We start from the raw sequence: 22,963 nt of genomic DNA on the forward strand, positions 1-22,963 counted from the left end.
AAATAAAGGAAAAGATTAATTAAATTACATTAAATTTTAAAATTTGTTTGTTAAAAACATAATGAAAATAGGAAGACAGCCAAAACCCTGGGCTTGTCCAGTGAAGACACATACGAGAAGCAACTACTACGCATTGATGCTTCCTGCTCTTCCCCCTCCCCCTTCTCTCTCTCTCTCTCTCTCTCTTCTCTCCAAAATAATAAATAAAATCTTTAACAAAAGAGTCAAATGGCAATAACTATGTACCTTTAAATAATCATTTAAAATGTAAATGTATTAAATATGCTATTCAACAGGCATAGGGCAGCTGAATGGATAAGAAAACAAGACCCATATATATACTGTCTACAAAAGACCCACTTCAGATAGAAAGATGCAAGCTCATTTAAAAAAAATAAATAAAAATAAAACAACAAAAAAACAACTAGAAACATAACAGTAAATTCACTGTCAGAATTCTCCCCTGGGGGAAAAAAAAATCAGTTTGTTTCAAATAGCCCATCACTTCCAGGAACAGAAAAGGAAAAGGTGGCAGAAAAATCAGACACCAGCAAAACCTCCCACTACAGAACCCATAGGTTTCACTAAATGTGAAATGAGGAAGTACAGACCTATGAAAATAACATTGTTTTCAGAAGAGGAAAATGTTTTTCAAAGTAACATCAGACCTAAAGGTTGAGCAGAAGACAGAAGTGGTACGTGAAATTGATATGAGTGTGGATGATGATGATGATATTAATAGTTCAAAAGTAATTAATGACATCTTCAGAGATGTCCTAGAGCTGTGATGGCGAACCTTTTTATAAAAACCCGCCCACTTTTGCAGTGCTGGTCAACTTGGTCCCTCCCACCCACTAGTGCAACCAAATGGCTCCGGGATTGGCCCACCATGAAAACTGGAAGCCCACTAGCGGGTGAGAGGGACCAGGTTGACCAGCACTGCAAAAGTGGGCGGTTTTTATAAAAAGGTTCGCCATCACGGTCCTAGAGGAAGGTGAACGAGATGTGGCAGAGACAAAAAGAGATGGATCAAGTTGAAGCTGAGAGCAATGAGGACCAGGCAGATATGCACAGGGTACCTCTTCCATGTGTTTGTTCTGCTCTATTAGCACAGTTGGTGTGATAAGTCCAGAGAGTTTAGTTTTCTCACCTAGCTTGGAATTAAAAGACAGTTGCATAAGTGGTGAAAGTCTAACACCAGGAAAATTCCAAAAAACCCATGTCTTGGTCTGAGACTGGTGATAGCGTTTGACCTGAACATTGTGATCTTCCTTACAGCATTGGTGCATATTGATCTCAGATAATCAAAGAAATAGACCATCTTTCAATAAAGCAAGTGAGTGTTCAGAAGAAAGATATTCAAAATTGAAGGGAAAAAAAGAATGCTGAAGAAAAGAATGTCTTTCCTTGTCAAGTTAATATCAAGCAGAAAATGCAGGGACTCAGAGATGAAATCCATCTGGAACAGACCGTGACCTGTCAAGCTGGGCAGGCTCTGAGTGGCTGTGCAAATGAGGAGCATGAACAAGTGTCTCCAGAAGAAGCTGAAACAAAAAGACTTGTTATCACAACCGAGGAGAGAACACTTGTGATTGATGAGCTGAAAAACGGAATAACAGAGAGCCTCAGAGGAAGAGTAAGGCTGGACCTGCATTGCAAAATGAATTTGTTGTATCCAAAGGATTACTCTGTTAGGAACCTGCTTGCCTTTGAAAGTAGGTTTTGTCTGCAGCGCAGTTCAGAAACCAGATGCGGCAAATTACTATTTCTTAATTATACTGAAAGTAGAAACTGAACATATGGTAGCCACACCATTAGCAAGCACTTCACATTCTCTTAATGGTAATGCTCTGGCATTCTCCTCCTATGTGTACTCGGCAAGATGCATCCAATGACTCAGAAGTAAATACTGAAGTTGACACCCTGATGCAAAGGAAAGATTCCTCAGTGCCTGATAAGAATGAAAAAGCATATAAATCCAAGCCTACTAGTCCAAAGCAACTTCTCATATCTCTAACCACAACAAAACACCCTTCATCCTTCTGTTATGATCAGTCTGGGCGGTCTCAATGCTGTGTGTACCAGCAACTTCATCCTTGTTGTACCTTACATTCTGCCAATGTCTTCAGTAAGAAACACTAAATTTGCCCGGACAAGGTGCCTGTTTTGTTTTTTGTTTTTTAAAATCTACTTCAGAAGGTTGTATTTATTTAAAAAGAAAATGTCAAGTGATTTCAAGTGTTAAAGGATGAGTTTTTCGAACCATAATTGAAGATCTTAGTGGTTTCAGTGCCTGGCATTAAGGATGGTGTATTCTCTCTAGAAACTAGCTCTTTTGGGGCTCTTCCAGATGAAGGGAAATGACAGATTCTCATCGGAAGAATCAGTCTGACCAATTGTATCAGTTGTCAGGTAGAAGCAGCCAACAGAAAATTCTGTGCAAGATGCAACACTTTGAAATTAATTACAGTACTGTCCAACCACAAAGAGATGACTGGGAGACTTGTCAGCCAGTGCACAGTGACACAGAGTAAGTCCCTACACTGGCTGTCTGCACATACCAAGGAAGAGTGGAACATTGGATGCAAAAAGATCAGTCAAGTTCTGCTACAAACCTCTAGAAGACCCCTAAACTGTGAATAGTTTCCATGACATTTAAAAGTTTTTTCGAGCTATGTGATCAATGTATCTTAAGAGCTCCCAATACAGAGGGTCCTCGAGTTACAACACAGTTCTGTTCCTACAGCAGTGACATAACCCGAATTTTGGTATAAGTAAGTCCAAACTCACCCTAGCCTAAGTCACTTACCTATCCTAACACAGTTGTTAAATCATAATCTAAAACATAAAAACACAATTAAGCCACAGGAAAAAGAAAATGATATAAATATACTGTACTACACACTGTACTGCAGTAACAGAAAAATGACCAAAATATGAGTATAAAAAAAGTCCTTACCTTTATTCCTGCTGTTGGCTTGCACACTGGAAGGGGCATTGCAAGGTGGAAGAGAGTGACTTATTGGAAGGGGGAAGCTGGAGAGGCAGGAGAACCTGCAGAAGGTTCTGGAGATACTGGGTCAGGTGAATCAGGGTTGCCTAAGGAACATGCAGGAGATGCTGGAGATGATTCTATCTGTACTACAGGTGTTTCATCTCGAGAAGTAGCTGATGTAGAGGGTACAACATCTGTTGCAGGCCCCTCTGCCTTCTTAAAGAATTGTTCCAGGCTAGCCTGGAACTAGTTCGCCACATAGTCTGTAAGTACAACGCTGACAGTGTAAGCTGAAACATATCTCAATTTTTTAAAGTTTTGATGGGAGTGAGCATCATAAACTGGAAATGTCGTATGTTGAGACTGTTGTAACCAGAGGACCCTCTGTACTGGGATTGCATGATACGCTTTAAAAGCGAAAAGTATGTGCCAATATTCACTATGTATTATGCAGTATTTATGTCTTTTGTGTGTAAAACTTCAACTGATTTCTCTTTTGTCATTCATAAATGAATGGAAGAAAATTTATTACAGTTGGTTTTGCTAAATCTTAATTTAAAAGTATTATTTTCAAAGAAATTAATTATTCATAATAAAATATTTTATTTTTATTTATTTATTTTTTTGATGTAAGAAATTTTCAGTTGTTGTTTTGGCGCTGTGGGTCTCAAAGTAGAGAGGTCTTCCAGGAGTTAGAGGTCATTCTTTCTCTAGCCTCAGTACTTTTTCCTTTAGGTTGTGATCTTTAATTGGATACATCTTGTTACTAGAGTACTGAAAAGATTTCCAAGGAGCTTTACAGAAACATTTTTAGTCATGTAGTTGAGTTTTTTCAAATAGCAAATGCATATTAGTTTAAAGCTAGACATTTCAGACAGGCGGTGTGGATGTCAGGGGTACTGTGTGAGATTTGGCGGTTAGATATTTTATTTAGAAGACAATAATCAGGTGGTCTACCTTGGCTCAGTTACTATAGATGCTGTGTGGTGCACATTTTTGTGAAACATAGGCTTTTAAAGGTCATTATTTTTGCCATATAGCTAACAGACTTCCCAAATATACTGGGCATGTTAGTTTCTTTCTGTTCCTGTAATAAGCACATATAAAAAAGTAAACTTTACAAGCTGCTGTAGACTAATACTGTGTTGCCAAAGTTCTTGACTTTTTAACTTTCATGTCCATATATGACAGTGTATAGAAATCCATTACAAAATTATTTGAAACACTATTAAGCAATGCATTTCTTTAAAAGTCTAATACTTTGTTTATTTTGCTATAACATATAAAGCATGGTCATAAAATGTTACATATATATATTTTACATTTCTCCTCTGAATTGTTAAAGGAATTGATGATCTTATTTATGAAAAATAAATTCTGTCACCTACTTTCATTTTATTTTACTTATTTAAATTTGTTTTTCTTGTTTATATTATAAAATGTATTTTATGATTCTTAATAAGATATGAATGTGAAAAAAATAAACTAGCTGATAAACCTTTAACCAGACTCATCAAAAAATAAATAAATAAAAGAGAGAGCGAGAACCCAAATAAATAAAGTCAGAAATGAAAGGGAAGTGACAACTGACACCACAGGAATACAAATAATTATTTTAAAAAATACTATGAGCATTGACCTGGAATATTGACGTTCCAGGTTCGAAACCCTGAGGTTGCCAGCCGGCTTGAGTGTGGGCTCACCCTCCTGAACACAGGGTTGCCAGCTGCAGATGGGGTCATCGACATGATCCCCGGGTCTCCAGCTTGAACCCAATGTCACTGGCTTGAACAAGGGGTCTCTGGCTCAGCTAGAGCACTCTGGTCAAGGCACAGATAAGAAGCAATCAATGAACAGCTAATGTGAAGCAACTATGAGTTGATGCTTCTCACATTTCTCCCTTCCTGACTCTCTTTCTCTAATAAAAAAATACTATGAATGATATACCAACAAATTGGACAATCAGGGCAAAATTGATACATTGGGAACATGTGATCTTCCAAGACTGAATCAGGAAGAATCTGATTTTAAAAATCTGGACAGATCAATTACAATGAACAAAATTGAAGCAGTAATCAAAAATATTCCAGAGAACATTAGTTCTGGACTGGGTGACTTCACAGGTGAATTTTTCAAACATTCAAAGAACTAATACCTATTCTTATAAAATTATTCCAAGAAATTCAAAAGAATTGAAAACTCCCAAGCTCATCTTACGAGGCCAGCATTATCCTGATTCTAAAGCCCAAGACATTACAGAGAAAGAAAATTATATGCCAATATCTCGGATGAACGTAGATGCAGAAATCATGAACACAATATTAACAAACCAATTTGAGTAATAGATTAAAAAGATCACACATCATTATCAAGTAGGATTTATTCCTGAGAGGCAAGATTGGTTTAATATCCGCAAATTAATTAATATGATATAGCACATAGACAAAATGAAAGATAAAAATCGTATCATATCAATAAATGCAGAAAAAGCATTTGATGAAATACAGCACCCATTTACAATAAAAGCTCTTAGCAAAGTAGGAATAGAAGAAGCATAAGATAATAAAGGCTGTGTATGAGAAAGCCACAGCTAAAATTATTCTCAATAGGGAAAAACTGAAAGCATTTTTCTTAAGATGAGGAACAAGACAGGGGTGTTCACTTTCTCCACTCCTACTCAGCATAGTACTAGAAGTTCTGGTCACAACAATTGAGAAGAAGAAATAAAAGGTGGCAAAATTGAAAAGAAAATAAAGTAGAACTGTTATTATTTGCAGATGACATGATATTATAAATAGAGAGGCCTAAAGATTCTACCCCAAAACAAGTACAATTAATAAGTGAATTCAGCAAAATAGAAGGATACACAATTAATATTCAGAAACTGATTGCATTTGTGTAGCTCAATAAGGAACTATTAGAAAGTGAAACTAAGAAAACAATCCCATTTACAATTACACCAAACAAATATTGAGAAATAAATTTAACCAAGGGGATAAAAGACCTGTACTCAGCAAATTATAAGACATTGAAGAAAAAAGTTGAAGAAGATACAAATAAACAGAAGCATATATAGATATTTTGCTCATGGATAGGAAGAATTAGGATCACTTAAATGTCCATATGACCCAAAGCAATCTATAGATTCAAAGCAATCTCTATCAATATACCGATGGTATTTTGCACAGAACTAGAACAAATAATCCAAAGATTCATATGGAATCAAAAAAGATCCAAAAATAGCCACTGTAATCTTGAGATAGAAGAACAAAGTTGGTGGTATCACACACTTGATATTAAAGTATATTACAAGGCTATAGCAATCAAATCAGAATGATACTGGCATAAAACAGGCACATAGATGACATGGAACAGAGTAGAGAGCCCAGAAGTAATTCCATGTCTATATAGTCAATATATGACAAAGAAAGCAAGAATACACAATGGGGTAAAGACAATCTATTCAATAAATGGTGTTAGGAAAATTGGACATTTACATGCAAAAAGAAAAATAAAACTAAACCATTTTATTACCCCATATACAAAAAAACCTCTCAAAATGGATTAAGAACTTGAATGTAAAACTCAAAACTATAAAACTTGTAGAAGAAAATAGACAGTAAACTTTGACATTTCTCTTAGCAATATTTTTTCTGTTATATCTCTTTGGGCAAGGGTAACAAAACCAAAAAAACCCAAAAAACAAATGGGACTAAATCAAACTAAAAATTTTGCACAGCAAAGGAAACCATCAACAAAATGAAAAGACAACCATCTGAATGGGAGAACATATTCACTGATACATCTGATAAGGGGTTACTGTCTAAGATTTATAAAGAACTTGTGTAAGTCTACACCAGAAAACACCCAAACAATACAATTTACAGACCTAAGTAGATATTGCTCCAAAGAGGACATACACATGCCAATAGTTACATGAAAAATTTCTAATTGTTACTAATCATCAGAGGAAAGCAAATTAAAATGACAATGAGAAATCTCCACATACCTTTCAGAACGGCTATCATCACTAAACCAATACACAACAAATACTGGCAAGAATATGGAGAAAAAGAAACCCTTGTGCTTTGTTGGTGTGAATGAAGATTGATACTGCCACCATGTAAAACAGTGTGAAGGTTCCTGAAAAAATTAAAAATGCCATATGACCCAGCAAATCTATTTCTGGTTATGGTCCCCAAAAAATCCAGCACTCTAAATTAAAAGCATATATGCACCTCTATGTTCATTGCAGCATTATTCATAATAGTCAAGATATGGGAGCAGCTCAAGTGGCCATCAATCAATGAATGGTTTAAAAAGTTGTGGTACATGTATACAATGAAATATTATGCAACCATAAAAAGGAATGAAATCTTACCGTTTGCAACAGCTTGAATGGACCTAGAGGGTTTTATGCTAAGTGAGATAAGTCAATCAGAGAAAGACAAATACCACATAGTATCACTTATATGTGGAATCTAAAGAACAAAATAAACAAATAAATAAAATTGAAACTGACTCATAGACACAGGGAACAGACTGATGCTTGCCAGAGGGAATGGAGTTTGGGAAGCTAGGTAAAAATGGTGAAGGTATTAACAAGTACAAAGTGGTAGTTACAAAATACTCACGGGGGTGTAAAATATAGCATATGGTATGTAGTCAACAATATTGTAATAACTATATCTGGTACTAGGTGGGTACTTGAAATATTGGGAGACTCTTTCTAAATTATATGATTATCTAACCACTTTGTTGTACACTTAAACCAATATGAAATAATATTGACTGTCACTGTAATTAATAATAAAATAAAAACAAAAGCTACTTCAGTTTCTAGGTCCTAAAAAAGTATATAAATATGAAATCTTTAAAATCAAACAAGAGAAACATCATGTGCCAATCATCTAAAATCAGTTCACAAGAAAAGCAAATGACCAATAAATGTATTTTTTAAATGCCCAGCCCCACTGATACTCAATGAAGCGAGCATTTAAATAACTAGATACCACATCTCACTCATCAGACAGAAAACAAATGAAAACTCAGAGAACCCAGGTGTCAGAAGGTATGGAGCAGCCTGTACACCATGTGCCTGGAACAACTGGGGAATTGGTGCCGCCATTTTGGAAAAACCCAGTTCTCTCAAGTGAAGATATTCCTTGTTGATAATGCTCCCAACCATTGTAGGCATTCTGTCATTGACAGAAGTGTGGTTATGTAGCCCATAATAGTAGTAAACACATGCGCACACACTTCTTGGTTCCCTCTCTAAAGAAACCTGACTAATACAGTAAGATTTTTGAAAAATAAAATGTATAGGCAGATGCAGTCAATTCTAACATGCTGAATTAAAAGGAGGCTGGTATTTTACATCATTCAGAAACCCCAGGCCCTGGCCAGGTAGCTCAATTTGTTGGAACATCACCAGATACTCCAAGGTTGTGGGTTTGAGCCCTGGCTAGAGTGCATACAAAAATCAACTAATGAATGCGTAAGTGGAACAACAAATAGCTGTTTCTCTCTCTCTCTCTCCCCCTTCCTCTCCCTTTCTAAAATTAATAAATAGGTTTAAAACAAATTTAAAATCCCTAAATTTGTGTAGGTTTCAAGTGCATAATTCTGTTGTCACCTCGATATATTTAATTTAATAAAAGGATTGGGATGAGATCATGATGGCCTCAGGGTAAACCAGAGAAAGATGTGAACCCTCAAGGAAGGGCCACTTTACAATACTCCACAACGTACCTTGGTATTTTATGCTTATATAATTGCCCCTCCTTTCAATTAAAAAAGTCCATTGTTCTGGAACAAAAAAAAACACCCCAAAACTCTACTTGTCAAACTAAAAGAGAACATAGAAATCATCTAGTATAACTCTTCAGGAAATTAAGCCCCAGAGAAGGTAAGTGACAGGTCCAGCTGGGAAAAAAGAATATACCTGATGTCACCTGCTTTTGAAAGATTGGCAGTATCCTCTCCATGGGGCTTCTTAAAATATGATACATCTGACTCTTTTCCCCCCTGCTCTCAGCAATCTTGGGAGGATACCGCAAAACCCAAGGTAAATTATGACCAAGTTCAATTTCAAGACTTCCCCTCACGAGCTACATTTTTCTAAGGGGAATATTTGAAAGCCAGTCTGTGACCTGTCTGGTGGGAAGCTTCCCTTTGCTAAATCTGAGGGGTCCACCTGTCCCTGATGTTTGCCACCCCAGCAGACCTTGTTGGAGCCCCAGGCTGTGCATCTACCCCAAGCCCAACAGTGGGAGAGGAGGGATCCTGCTGTGACCATACGTAGTCCTTGTGCCTAGAAGAGTCTGTTGAGAATCACAGATGCTGAAATTCAGAGTCCCTGAGCTGAACTACAGCTGGTTTCTTATTTAAGAAGGTACTTGTGAATGTCGTGGGCAGCCTGTTTTCCTATTTAAACAGTGAAAGGATAACTGTGGTCTGTGAAGATGAAGTTGAAGAAGTCATTGTCCTTGAATAATTAATGACTTCATCTCCTCTTGCAAAAAAATTGGTTTATTATCTCAAATGGAACTCTGTCAGTTCTCATTACCCAAGATATAAGTGACATTTAAATAAATATCTGCTGGCATCCCGGGTCGCGTCTTTGTTCTCTAGGAAGCTCTCCTGCAGGCAAGACGAGAGACTTGTGGAGACCACCCCTGGGAGAGAGCACCAGGAGGCGGTGGCAGCCATTTATCATCCCTTTGTCCTGTTACTCCTGTGTTAATAGCAGCCTGACCTCAGTGGGACAGCAGCAATGACTAGTGAGCTGAAGCATTCTTCCCCCATTTTTAGCTGTAACAGGTTCAGCTGGAATTTTTTGCGGTTGGGTGAACGAGTGAAACCACAGTGAACGCAGACGGAGCATCAATCCTGCAGGTGCCTCTTCTGAAATTTCCCCGATGCTCTGTAGTTTAAATACAGCTGCTTATTGTAAATGAATGTTAGCTATCGTCAATATATATTTTAAAAATTTATACAGCATGTTTGAATTGAAAGTATACCTCTCTTAAGGCATGGTTGAAGAGGTTGAAAAACTATAGAATTAACTTACAAAGCAAAAAAAAAAAAGTAAATAAATAAATAATGCTTCTGAGAAAGGGAGAGAGTAAAATGAATTTACAAATAAGGTCCATTTAAAAAATAAAAAGTGGTCTTATACACAAATACCACACATTCATATAACTCATAGGTAAACTCCAATATGACTTCTAGCAAGTCATATTTCTTTCTATTATCCATATCATTAAAACAATCATGCAAAATAAGAGAACCTCAACAGTGCACTGAGCTGACTCTGATGTGAGGGGAATGCTGATGGAAAAGAGCATCAGGCTGATTATAGCATCCAACCTGTCCTTTCATCTGTTTACCCATTTGCACAGGGGAGGTGAATCACAAAGAACAAAGCATTGAAGACAATGCCGCTCCCCCACCAACAAGCAGGCTGGGTGGCGGTGAGCAGACTGCACTGGGCAGGCCGCCCTTGAGTGAGGAGTGTGGTGGGGCTGTCCCCCCCACTCTGCCGCCACCCTGGAGTGAGGGGTATGGTGGAGCTGTCCCCCCCACTCTGCCGCCACCCTTGAGTGAGGAGTGTGATGGAGCTGTCCTCCCCACTCTGCCCTGGCCAGTGCACGACTGCCACCTACACCATCGCATACCTAAGTGTGTGCATACACACAAGCACAAATTACACAAAGGAGTAACAATTAGTCAACAAATAGTGTTTGAATACCTACTAGGAAAGTCCTGTTTCACATAGTGGTAAAAATGACTATCAAGAAAGACAGTGATCGTCCCCTGGCTGGTTGGCTCAGTGGTAGAATGTACACCTGATGTGTGAAAGTTCTGGGTTCAATTCCCAGTCAGAGCACACAGGAGAAGCAAATTAATGTTAGTGGGGTTAACCAAAAAATAATCAAATAAATTTAATTTTTTTTTAAATGAAGAAAAGAATTTCACATCTGACAGACTCACTAGAGTAAAACAGGTGGCAGCTGCCCAGGTGTGCACATATAAACATGTATTATACAAACTATCGCAGCTAATTGCTGGTATTTTCTAGGAGGTTTTTGTTGGCCCTGCAGTTATGCAGTCCCTGTGGACTGCCAAGCGCTCATCCAAAATGATTTGCATACGCTTGCTAGAGGAGGTTAGGATATAAAATTGCCCGAGCTTAGAAAATTCCAATTTAAGGCAAACGGACCAATGTTGCTTCAATGCAGCGACCAAAATGCACATCCGCTCCCACCAGCGCTGCGGATTCCTTGGCGTCCACATCGGAAAAAAGGGATCCTCCCTCTGTGGGGCCTTCCTGTGATGCACAGCAGGGATTTCCTAACTGAGATCCGCGTTCCTGTAACAGACAGAGGTCCCAGAAATAATCAGAAAGCAATTAGAAGGGAGACGTTTTCACAACAAAACCATGACAACTGTCTGACTGATAAACACAGGACGGAGACTAACTGTGGTGTAGACAGCGAAGGAAGCAGAAGCAGGGGCTGGCTGACGGGAGGTGGGTTAGTTTGCTGGGGCTGCCATAACAAAATTTCACGAAGTACACAAAGTAAGGGGATGAAAGTGAGAGGAAATCTGTTGTCTCGAGTGTAGATCTGGAATTCTCGAGTCTCGAATATACAGTTCTGGAGGCTTCAAGCTGTCGTCAGCGTCAGGCTCCCTCTGAAAGCTTAGGGAAAACCCTTTTTCTCTTCTTCTAACTTTTGATGTTTGCTGGTAATCCTCAGCATTCCTTGATGTGTAGGTGCGTCTGTCACTCCATCATCATATAACCATCTTCTCTCGTGCATCTCTCTTCTCCTCTTCTTAAAAGGATACCAGTCATTTTAAAGTAAAGGCCCACTCTACTTTCACATGACCTTATCTTGTCCAATTATTTCTGCAGTAACAGTATATTCAAATAAGGTCGCATGTCTCCGTTATCAGGGAATAGTGTTCACATATCATTTTGGAGGAGATATAAGTCGATTCACAGCAAGATGTGATACAACTATTACACAGGGTGATTAAGGAAGGCCTCTCTGTGGACAATGCACTTAGGAGTAGATCTGTGGTGGAGAAGCTAGTAGAATACCCACAGCTAGAGGAGTTCACAGAGCTAAGGACACACATGGACAGCAGCCATGGTGGGCGGAAAGCCTTGGTGCATTTAGGGAAGTGGAAAGAAGGCTACTTGAGCGGGCCCTTGCAAGCAGAGGGAAGAGGGCAAGGAATAAAATTGGAGATGTAGCAAGCTGCCAAACCACGAAAACCTTGAGACCCAACAAAAAAAGTTCGGGCTGGATTCTAAAAACTCCAGGATGTCACTCAAGGGTGCCCCTGCTTTGCTTCTGTTGGCCACTGTGGGGCACAGACCCGAGACCACCAGCAGAGATGAGAGGAGATTGCTTTAGACGCTCAGCATTTTCTGATGATACCTTGTAATTTTTTTTTTTTAATTTTGATTCTTCAGAGAGGACAAGAATGAGAGGGACAGAAAAACCTGTGTTTGCTATATATCGTGCAGATAGAAAGGGAGAAGTGACGTGGAAGAGACTGGTGCTTGGAAGGAAGATGATTTTGAGCCCAGGGGAGAAACTGGCTCGCTGGGAGGACGTGTGGCTGTGTGAAGGGCTGGATCTAGATGTCCTGCACTCCTGCAATTTGCCGTGATGGAAGGAAGTGGAATGTAGCCTTCAGTGGAAATGGGTAGAATGTGGTAGAGGAGGAGAAGCACTGGGAACAAGGAGAGTAAAAGAGCAGAAAGTGGGGTGAATATTTCAGGTGGAAAGGAGACCACCAGACCCAAAGGACGGAAGATGGCAAGATGAAAGGAAGGTGATCCAATACAGAAGGGGGCAGAATTCTGCAGTCAGAGGGGATGTTGTTTCTCAGAAAGGACAACGCATTGAGTCCAAGGAGTTGGTGGGTCATGAAAAGAAAGTCTGTATGAGACACGATAGGGGAAGTGAGGATGACAGAAGAATTTGCTTTTAATTAGAGCAAAGGCTGGTAGAGTCTCCGACACAGCATTTTAGGATTTAAAGGAACCTGATGAATAAGGTACAGCATTTCAGGGGAATTTTTGGGAAGGAGGAAAGGCAGGGTCTGACAGGCTGGATCCAGGGATGTGCAGGGCAGGAAGAGCTTACGGAGTTGCATGTTATGGATATAAGCATCTGTCTGTGTTTGTTAATATTTTAGTAGAGCAAGAGAACTAGGTCAACCTTAGATAAAATAGGGATAAAAAAACTCTCAGATTACAGAAAACAGATGTCAGCTTTAGCATCTGTGTAGCCCCAGTAAGATGAAAAGATTAAAGACAAATGGAAAGTATGATGCTCCATTCTTATTGGGGTGCCCATGGCATTGAGGGAGGGGAGGGAGGAGAGGAAAAACCTCTTAGACTTAAAAGGATGTAGTACGATTGGATAGGCCAGAAGGGAAGATTAAAAATGCAGAATCAGGATCAAAACCAATGGAATAACACATAACCTTTATTCTCTGCAAAGAGACCTGCCTCTGGGATTCTTAAGTTGCACTCACTGCTCTCTCCAGCCTTGAGCCTCATTGCCCCAGGGGTGGAGTGTTGCTGCTGAAGGCTTCCAGTGGACTTCTGTCCTGGGAGCCGTTCTCAAAGAGGGTCTGGGGAACAGCACATGTGCAATGGCTGGCCCAGCGCTGGCTCTCCACTCGGGGCATCTCTGAAGGGCCAGCCAAACTGCAGAGCTTTATTTGGAGGCATGGACAAATACCAAAGAAATGTTGTATTTTCTTCCTCCCTTTTGTGGGAAGCCCTTATATTCTTGGGCCTGGGTTTTCTTTTCTCCAAGTAGATGTGAAAAGCTTCTTGCATTTCAGGGTTAAGATTTTAATTTGGAGGGCTTGACTCACCTAGGGATTAGACTGGAGTGACTCCCTGGGGGAGAGGATGGAGGCAGAAAGAAGAGGGTCATGGCCAGTCTTGGAGGTGGACATCCTGCCTGCTGACAAGGCTGCCGGAAAGTGGGATGTCTTCTGGGCACTGGAGTTCTGCTCCCACCCAGCTGTGATCATCTTAAAAGGGGTAACTGAATAAACAAGTACTAAGGTGCAGGACCACAAGCATCTGCGGGTGGGGTTCACTGCTCACTTGAGCACATTTTATCAAGATGATATAGCCTTTCACTAATTTGTAAGAATGTATGTTGACATGGCATTTGTTAAAAATATATTTAGAAACACAAACTTTAGTGCTGTGGGTTTTAATCTCTATTATGAATCATTGGCATTACCTAGATTGTTTGGTAAAAACAGATTGCTGGGTCCCACCTAGAGTTTTTTGATTCATTAAGTCCAGAGTGGGCTGAAATTTGCATTTCTAACAAATTTTCAGGTCCTGCTGAAATTGCTGGCTCCCCAAACCACTGTGTGAATGCAACTGAAGAGTCTCCTAGTATGGCCTCCCTGAAAGACCTTGGGGCACGTGGGTTAGGTTATGAGAAGGACTTCTTCGAAATGATGGACACTGGATTGGCCGAGCCAGTTTCAGTTTGCTTTAGATAATAGAGGAATACCACGTGTTTGTCGTCCCTGAGCACATGACCACTAGCCATCAGTCTCTGCACCACCTAGGCAGCAGAGCTCAGTGTGCACCTACTCCGAGCAGCCTCAGCTGGACCAGGGACTTGTTCGAAGTAGGGCCCACTGCCTCCACCCTGCTGAAACAGCAAGTGTGGGTTGTGGCCCAACTGGCTGTGTTTCATCCCCCTTCAGGTGATGATCATACAGGGTAGAATTTGAAAGACACTGGGGCCTACAGCTCTGACCTCCAACAGGCCTGGACATCTCCCAGGGATCTCATTAAATCTCATCTGAGGCTGTGGTCTGGGTGCAATCTGCTCCTCTGGCCAATGAAAAGTCAGGGCTTCTGAGAGACCATTATAAGCATGTTGCTCCTGTGTAAAGGGGGGTCTCTGGGGCCAGTGCTTCACTTGCTAGAACAAATAGTAATGATATGTAGCAACATGCAGGATTCTAGCATGATGCCTAATCTGAAAGCCTGAACTGGCTGGCACCCTTCATCAGCTCCAGAGGGACTCTGCCTTCAGCTACTTAGCTCTTTCCATCTTCTCACCCTTCTCTGTTTAGTCCTCAACCTCTATCTTGTCATTTAACCAGATAACCTGCATTTTGGGTTGTCATGTGCAATGTCATGTGTAAATCCCATTTATTAGATCCTCGCAACAGCAGGTGAACAAACAGGAAAACAGCCCCTCGAGGTGGCGGACAAGCAATCCATGCCCAGGGAGAGCACCCGTAGCCTGACATAGGCTATACACACGCGGCGCTGCCACATGCTCACGCACTAATCAGGCAAAGTGCAAGCGAGCAAGCCTAGCACAGCCGTTTTCCCAACATCACGGAAAACAACATTCTGATTTTTTAGTCTGGATGGTTCTTTCTGATTCCAGAGATGGCAGCAGGTAGTGCCCAGAACCTCCCACAGTGTATCTGGACCCTCCTCTGGGACAGCTTTCCCAATGTCCATCCATTCACTTGAAATGAAGAGGAGATGGGGGATTGCAATGCAGGTGGCCGAGGCGAGGCAGGTCCCCACTGGATTCAGGCAGATGGTAGAGAAACTGCAGAGCTGGAAAACACCAGGCCATTCCTGTTTATTGAAGGCCCGAAGAGATGAATAAACAAAGGAAATAAACAAAGGAAATTCAGGCAAGCAAATAAACAAAGAAAAACCTGCTTTTTGCCATGGAGATCAAGGGATCAGGAACACGGCCTCTCACAGTGGCAGGAAAGTGATCTGGGAGGAAAAGCACACATAGCTTTTCATAGAGACACACAGTAACTTCCTGCCACGTGCTTAGGCATTAATTGTGCGAAGTACTTGCAGCCAGTAAACCAGCGAGCAAGCCTAACACAGCTGTTTTCTCCACGGGGATGGAAAAATGCTCCTGCTTTTCAAAATGGGGGTAGATTTGCTGATAGTAGTCTTAAATTACTGAAAGAAAAAGAAAAACTGTATTCTTTTCATATTCCAATGGCCATAGTTTCAAGGTCAGAATTAGGACAAACTAGTGAGCAAAATAAATTTTCTGGATTATAATTATAATTCTTGACTAAGATTTTAAAGAAACATTTCCTATGAACAACAGGGTAGAAATTTACTTTAGAAATGACTATCAAAGGTTAATGCTGTTTGAAATTATACAGAAATTCAAAAACAGTTTTAGAACAGGTAAGTGGGATTCTACTGGCTAAATCAAATTTAAAATCAAGAAAATATTAATACTCTTAGAAAATTTGGTGGTATTAAAAATAAGTTATAATAGGGAGAATAAATCTTTCTCAACCTGTAGTTTAAGTTGTGGATCAAGCATTTTTAAAATGTCAGCACAAAATTGTTAGTTGTAAATCTTATTTCTTGCTGATTCACCTGTTTTTGACCAACACTATGACAAAATTGTTTATCAATGTTCCAAATATAAACATGGTTATTTCCTTGAAACAATCATGTGAAACTAGGCAGTGAAAAGGTAATTCTAGCCCCAGATTGATTGCTAATGATGTTTTTGTCATAGGAATCCATCAAATAAAACCGCGTTGATCTACACTGTGAGATTGGCAATTGGGCATGGCCCCGTTTAATCTGCCTTCTAAATCACTAGGTTTTAAATTTAGTAGCTGGACACTGAAAGAAAGGCTTATGCGGTTAGTACTATTCTGCTCACAAAATTGGGGGATATTCTATCGCTTCATATTCATTTTGAAGTATCCCCTAATTTTTGTGAGCAGTATAATTATAGTTGGTCACTTGAACGCTTTAAAACGTAAGAATCTGGTGGTAGTCTTTCAATGAAATGAAAAATTCCAGTCCTGGCCACCTATTCCAGAAGCATGCAGTAGGTGGCACCTAAAATCTCTTTGGCGGCGAGCAGGCGCCATATAAGCGGGAGCAGCAGCGCTGCAGCAGGCAGTTGGCGAGTCCGAGATAGAAGAGCAGGCAGGAGGAGGAGGAGAAAGAGGAAGGCCAGGGCCAAGGGGAGGCGAGACCAAGCCGGGAAGAGCTGGTGGGGCGGTGCAGGTGTGCGAGGGGACGCAGGTGTGCGAACTGGGGGAATGGGGGCGCGCGGGAGTGCACGGGGGCCGCAGGTGCGCGGGGCTGGAGGCACGGGGATGCGCAGGGGCTCACCGGGGGCGCACAGGGATGCAGGTATGGGGGCGTGCGGCGCCCCGGGGCGCAGGTGCGCGGGGTTTGGGGTGCGGGCGGGTGAGCAGCTGACAGCATCGTCATGCTGGCGGGAGGGAGTGGGGCCCCGCCCGCCTCTGGGAGGAGCCGGCGTCCGCACAGCCTGCGCTACCGGGTCCTATGCGAGGCGAGCTGGGAAGGAGCTCTGAGCAGTCGTGTTCTTCCCCAGGTAACCGCTTTCCCATCCTTTGCTGGGGCTTCGCTGAGTCCGCATTGGGGCACTGACGGCTTTGGCCCGCTAGTTTGCGAGTCTCCGAAAAGGGATTGCTGCTGCCTGAGGGGGGAGGTGAAAGGGGTGAGCCAGCAATAAAAATACTGGATTTGGCGAGGGGGAAATGTATTTCTGCATCCTTGTCAGGGAGGGGGAGCATTTTGATACCCTTGTCTAGAACAAGTTCTTTTTTTAAAATCTGATATTTTTTTGGCACTTCTTCCAAAACAGAAGTTAGTGTTTTAGAAAACTATGGTTCAGGAGTGTCGATTCATATGGAAGATGGTTTAATGGATCGATGAAAGTTCTGTTTAAAAGATGTGGTCCAAAGTGAGAAAAATGCAAAGCACGTTTAGAGGCTGCCGTTTCGTTCGGCGTGTTTTCCTACCAGACAGCAGCCCTCCAGGGGCTTGGTTGAAGCTTGGCTACATATTCTAATTCTCTTTCAAAGACTGAATTTCCTGTTATCTACATGTGTTCTCTCTGGTCCCCTTGTTGTAAGAGCAGGACACAGGGAAGAAGCTGCACCCCATCTTTAGCTGTTAGACCGTGGTTCCCACAGGATGACAATGACCGCTCACAGCTCCCAGGCTGGCTTGCGGAGCATCGCTGGCTTCTCTCCGTTTGGGAACCGGCCTGAGCCTCCGAGGAGAAACGCTGTTTTTCCCTTCTCAAACTCCCAACCCGTGTTCTGTGGGATTTGGGCGATCCCTAATCGGGAATCTCTGTGAATATAGACTCCATCCATGGAATGGGGAAATGCAACGTCGTGACGGGATTCCTTTCTTAGGACTGCTTAGCGCCTTCCTTGGGAATTGATTCTTTGTGTTTGTGCCTTGTTATCTTCTAAACAACCATCTTCCATGTGAGGAGCTGGAGTTAGCACGTGAAGCCCTTTCTGCTTTGAAGTAAAAAAAAAAAAAACTTTGAAAATACTCTTTTCAGGAATATTTTCTAGATCATAAAGGACTGGAGCATTTTAACTCCCAATCGGTCCAAAGGTGCATCTTTTCCAGTGACATTTGGATTCGAGGAGGTGGTGTGGGAGGGAGAGGAAAATGGGAGACTAAAATTAGAGTGAATTTAACAAATTTGTGGGGGAGATAATACTATTCTTTTTGGTTATTGTCTGACATTGCAAATTGTCAACATTTCTATCTCTGGAAATGTAGGAGGTCCTCTGGGCTCTGAGGCACAGGAAGAGCCAGTTTATCTTATAGGAAGGGAAGATGTAAGGCAAGAGAATATTTCATTCCATCTAACAGATGCCATTTAATGTGGTTTCAGGGACAGTAGTTCTGAGAGTTCAAGGAAAGGAGGGGAGAGAAAGAAGTGACTGACTGCTGTCTGAACCAGGCACAGCATTGCTGCTCACGCCTCAGTTTTCTCTCCAGACGGCAATTATGTATGCATGGTTGTTGTAGAAGCCTCCAGAATCATTTTCTCGTTAGAGCTTTGGTAGAGTTATTCCTAAGAGAAGATGCAGAAAACACATAACGTGAGTGCCAAGTTGTGGCATTCCGTTTCGGCTGGTGTCCAGTAGAGTGCTCAGCGATCAGCAATGGCACTTCACCGTGAGAAGAGCAGAGACTTCCCGTTTATTTCCTACTGTGCGTGCCCTATAAATCGCACATGACTTCACCCTGCTAGAAATGGATGGTCTCAGGGGTGGATACTACCTCTACTCTGATTCCTGTGTACCCTACTGAAAAGTTAAATTGAAAAAAAAATAATGGGAGTTCTTCTTTAGAAAGAGAATGCATCTGTGATAATAACATATTGTTTATTCTAATTTTGTGGTCATAGTTTATATATTAGTATACTAGAAATTAACCTATTGACTCAGACAAAATCATCATTTTTTACCCCAACATAAACGCAGTAAATTTTTGCACTATAAAGAATTTTTTGTTACAGAAAGGAGCATTTGGTTGTCCGGAGTGAGATGTTGGCTTGTCAGTTGTTTTAAGTTAAAAAGGGTTGTGTTGCCAACCTGTGACTTTCAATTCAGATAACCGCTGTGCCCTATTCTTACTTCTGTGGTGGACTGGATCTTCCTTCCACCCGCCTATCCATCTATCATCCATCCATCTATCTATCTACTCATCTATCTAGCTCTCTGGCATGGGTATTTTTGTTGTTGTTGTTGTTGCATTTTTCTGAAGCTGGAAACGGGGAGGCAGACAGACTCCTGCATGCGCCCGACCGGGATCCACCCGGCACGCCCACCAGGGGGCGATGCTCTGCCCATCTTGGGGCGTCACTCTGTTGCAATTAGAGCCATTCTAGCGCCTGGGGCAGAGGCCACAAAGCCATCCCCAGCGCCCGGGCCATCTTTGCTTCAATGGAGCCTTGGCTGCCGGAGGGGAAGAGAGAGACAGAGAGGAAGGGGAGGGGGAGGGGTGGAGAAGCAGATGGGCGCTTTTCCTGTGTGCCTTGGCCGGGAATCGAACCCGGGACCTCCACACGCCAGGCTGACGCTCTACCACTGAGCCAACCGGCCAGGGCCTGGCATGGGTATTTATAATGGACAGATGTCTCTATAAAGGCAGACTGATTTCTAGAACATTAGTTGTTTTTGGTTATGATTTTTTTAAGGGAAAACAGCTGCTTTTAGTCAAAAGGGAAAGTGATAGTTGTCACGTCACAATTGCTAATGTTCTTTAACAAGGTAAATTTACACCTACACACACATATAAGAATTATCTTAATTATTGATTTCAAATCATATTTTCGGTTTCACTTTACTATGTGGCTCATAGGTCTCTTTTATGGACCAGGTTAGTACTCAGAACAGATGCTCACTCGTTCTCTCCTTTGCTCTTGCCTCTGGCAAACTGAGAAAAGAGGGATTCCTGGCAGCTCTCTCCTCATTGCAGATAACTGTTTTCTCATAAGTCAGCACCGTCCAATGGAAATAAAACGTGTGAGCAACATACACAATTTTAAATGTGCTAGTAGTCACATTAGAAAAGTAAAAATAAACAAGCAAAATGAATTTGAATATGTTTTCTTTAACTCAGTATCTATACGATTACATTTAATAAGCTATACACATTTTTCTAATGTTAAGTCTTACAGTATGTCTCAATTTGGATTAGCCATGTTTCAAGTGCTCAGAAGCCACGTGGCTCATGTCTAGTGTATTGGCTAGCACACCTGTAGATTTTTACCCTTTTTGACAAAGCAATGTAAAAGCTGAGGTATTGGGAGCTGTTACTTTAAACCAAGTCAACACTATCAAACATTAATATACAAATGACCTCAAGTTGCTAGGAGACCTCTAGTTGTGTAACCTTGAACCTAATATTTACTTCTTTTTTTATTTTTAAAATCTTATTTAGCGCCTGACCAGGTGGTGGCACAGTGAATAGACCATCGGACTGGAATGCGGAGGACCCAAGTTTGAGACTCAGAGGTCGCCAGCTTGAGCACAGGCTCATCTGGTTTGAGCAAAGCTCACCAGCTTGGACCCAAGGTCGCTGGCTTGAGCAAGGGGTTACTCAGTCTGCTGTAACCCCACTGTCAAGGCGCATACGAGAAAGTAATCAATGAACAACTAAGGTGTCGCAACAGAAAACTGATAATTGATGCTTCTCATCCTTCTCCGTTCCAGTCTGTCTGTCCCTATCTCCGTTCCAGTCTGTCTGTCCCTGTCTGACTCTCTCTCTCTGTTTCTGTAAAAAAAATTTTTTTTGAAATAAATTTTATTTTGCAAATTACCTTGAACAGGGTGACATTGACCAGTGAGAGTAGGTAGGTTTCAGGTAAACATTTTTATGGCATTTGAACTGTTAATTATGTTGTATACCCATCACCCAAAGGCATTTTCTTCTATATCAGCAAAATGGAAAGATTGAGTCAAACACATCGTCTGCTTCTACAAAATATAACCAGTGGATAGACTTGTGGCTTGGACCCCCATGCAGCCTGGTGGTTGGCTGTAGCAGAAACAGCAAGCAGACCTGGTGGGGAGCATGGCTGTTGTGCTGCTGTACTAGTTTGCTTCATCCTGTCCCTCCTTACAGATGTCAGCAGTGAGCACCCCTGCCCCATCAGAGATCATTCAGTGTTCATTCCCTGCCCAGGTGCACACCAGCAAACCCATTGGTAGGTCCATGAACACTAGTGTGCTGGTATTTACTATGTGGCTGACCAAGCTTTGCCGATCTTTTGGTGGCCTTTACTGGCAAACATGTTTTCGTTTTCTCAAAGTTTTTACTTATGCATTTCACATCATTAAATAACGTCTGGTGAAATGTAACACTTTGTGAATGACTGACCCACGGATACTGACTTCATGAAACATAGACATGAATGACCTTAATAAAAGATGTCCTTTTCCTCGCTCACTGGATAACCTCCATGCTTCGTGAGAGCTGGAGGAGCTGGTACCATTTCTACATAAGGTTTTCTGTCCCAGAAACCATGGTATGGGATTTAAAGAGACAAGCACTTTATATGGCAGTTTGTGCAATCTTTTTCTGAAGCTAATTAATGTTTGGAAAGGGATTGTTTGGTAAGAAAGAGAACACAACTTTCTACTAGGCCTTCACACATACACACACACCTCTTTCTCCTCTCTCTCTTTCTCTCTTCTCTTTTCTCTCTGTCTCTGTCTCTCTCCCTCCCCCTTCTTTGTCTTCTCCCTTAACTTCTGAAGCTGGGGTCCAGATACTCACCAGAGCTCACACCGAGGAGCCCTGGAGGAGGAGCTCCCCTTGTATCATCTTTACAGTTCTGTGGTTTTATTGGAGCATTTCTGTGACTTGATTTTGGAGTTTAACTTTAGCTGATACTGAACAAAGAGGAAAAAAGGTCAGCACCCAGGTCTCTGTATCCAGAGCAGACCCAGAAGTTCTCTCAGCTCTCTGTCACATCCAAAGTCCAGTGTTGTGGCATTTTTATCTTTGAATAAACTTGGCCTCATCTTCTTAGCTCCACACCCAGAAACACCCTCTCGCCATTACATATTCATGCATGAGATCAGGTTATCCATTGCCTCCTTGCCTGTGAGAGTCCCTGACACTTACGGAGGATTATGCTTCTCTTCTGAGCTTCTTTGGTCTTCACTGGGTTCTTGACCACAGAAAATGCAAGGGGACCACAAAATGTAAAAGGGACATCACGGTTTTAGTAAGGTCTATTTTGTGTTTGCAAGCAAAGGAGGATGGAAAGGTCGAATGGTAGAAATGAGAGAGTGGCTAGATTTAGAAAAGAACCTAAATTTCCCAGGAATCCTGACAACCAAATGTTTATATGCTTTTGATTATCTCAGATAGATTTACAGAGGACACTGCATATCTTTTTTGTTCTTCCATTCTTTTCTTTTTCTTTTTTTTAAGTGAGAGGAGGAGAGATAGACTCCCACATGCACCCTGACCAGGATTCACCCAGCAACCCCGCTGAGGCTCATGCTCTCAGCCAAGCTATCCTCAGCACCTGATGCAGACACTTGAACCAATCGAGTCATTGGCTGCAGGAGGAGAAGAGGGAG

General features: G+C 41.5%; 1 protein-coding gene and 1 pseudogene across 8 annotated transcripts in view; both read left to right on the forward strand.

The window, feature by feature from the left end:
* The window catches only part of LOC136322284 (anillin-like), an 85,331-nt pseudogene extending 82,688 nt beyond the window's left edge, over positions 1 to 2,643 (forward strand).
* A 14,315-nt stretch (positions 2,644 to 16,958) lies between these two features.
* DIRAS2 (DIRAS family GTPase 2) overlaps positions 16,959 to 22,963 on the forward strand; it is a 37,625-nt gene continuing 31,620 nt past the window's right edge. For 2 of the 8 annotated variants that reach the window (XM_066257516.1, XM_066257519.1), the window contains exon 1: positions 16,976 to 17,108. Coding sequence is in view for 1 of the 8 variants with exons in the window: in XM_066257514.1 (XP_066113611.1) it covers positions 17,376 to 17,424 (49 nt within the window). In the remaining 7 variants the exon portion in view is untranslated. Of the gene's footprint in view, positions 17,109 to 17,373; positions 17,425 to 21,494; positions 21,577 to 22,963 lie in introns of those variants that run through there. The other 6 variants (XM_066257518.1, XM_066257517.1, XM_066257520.1 and 3 more) reach the window with 6 other exon arrangements.

Source organism: Saccopteryx bilineata, chromosome 2, assembly GCF_036850765.1.
Source record: "Saccopteryx bilineata isolate mSacBil1 chromosome 2, mSacBil1_pri_phased_curated, whole genome shotgun sequence".
Lineage (NCBI taxonomy): Eukaryota > Metazoa > Chordata > Mammalia > Chiroptera > Emballonuridae > Saccopteryx > Saccopteryx bilineata.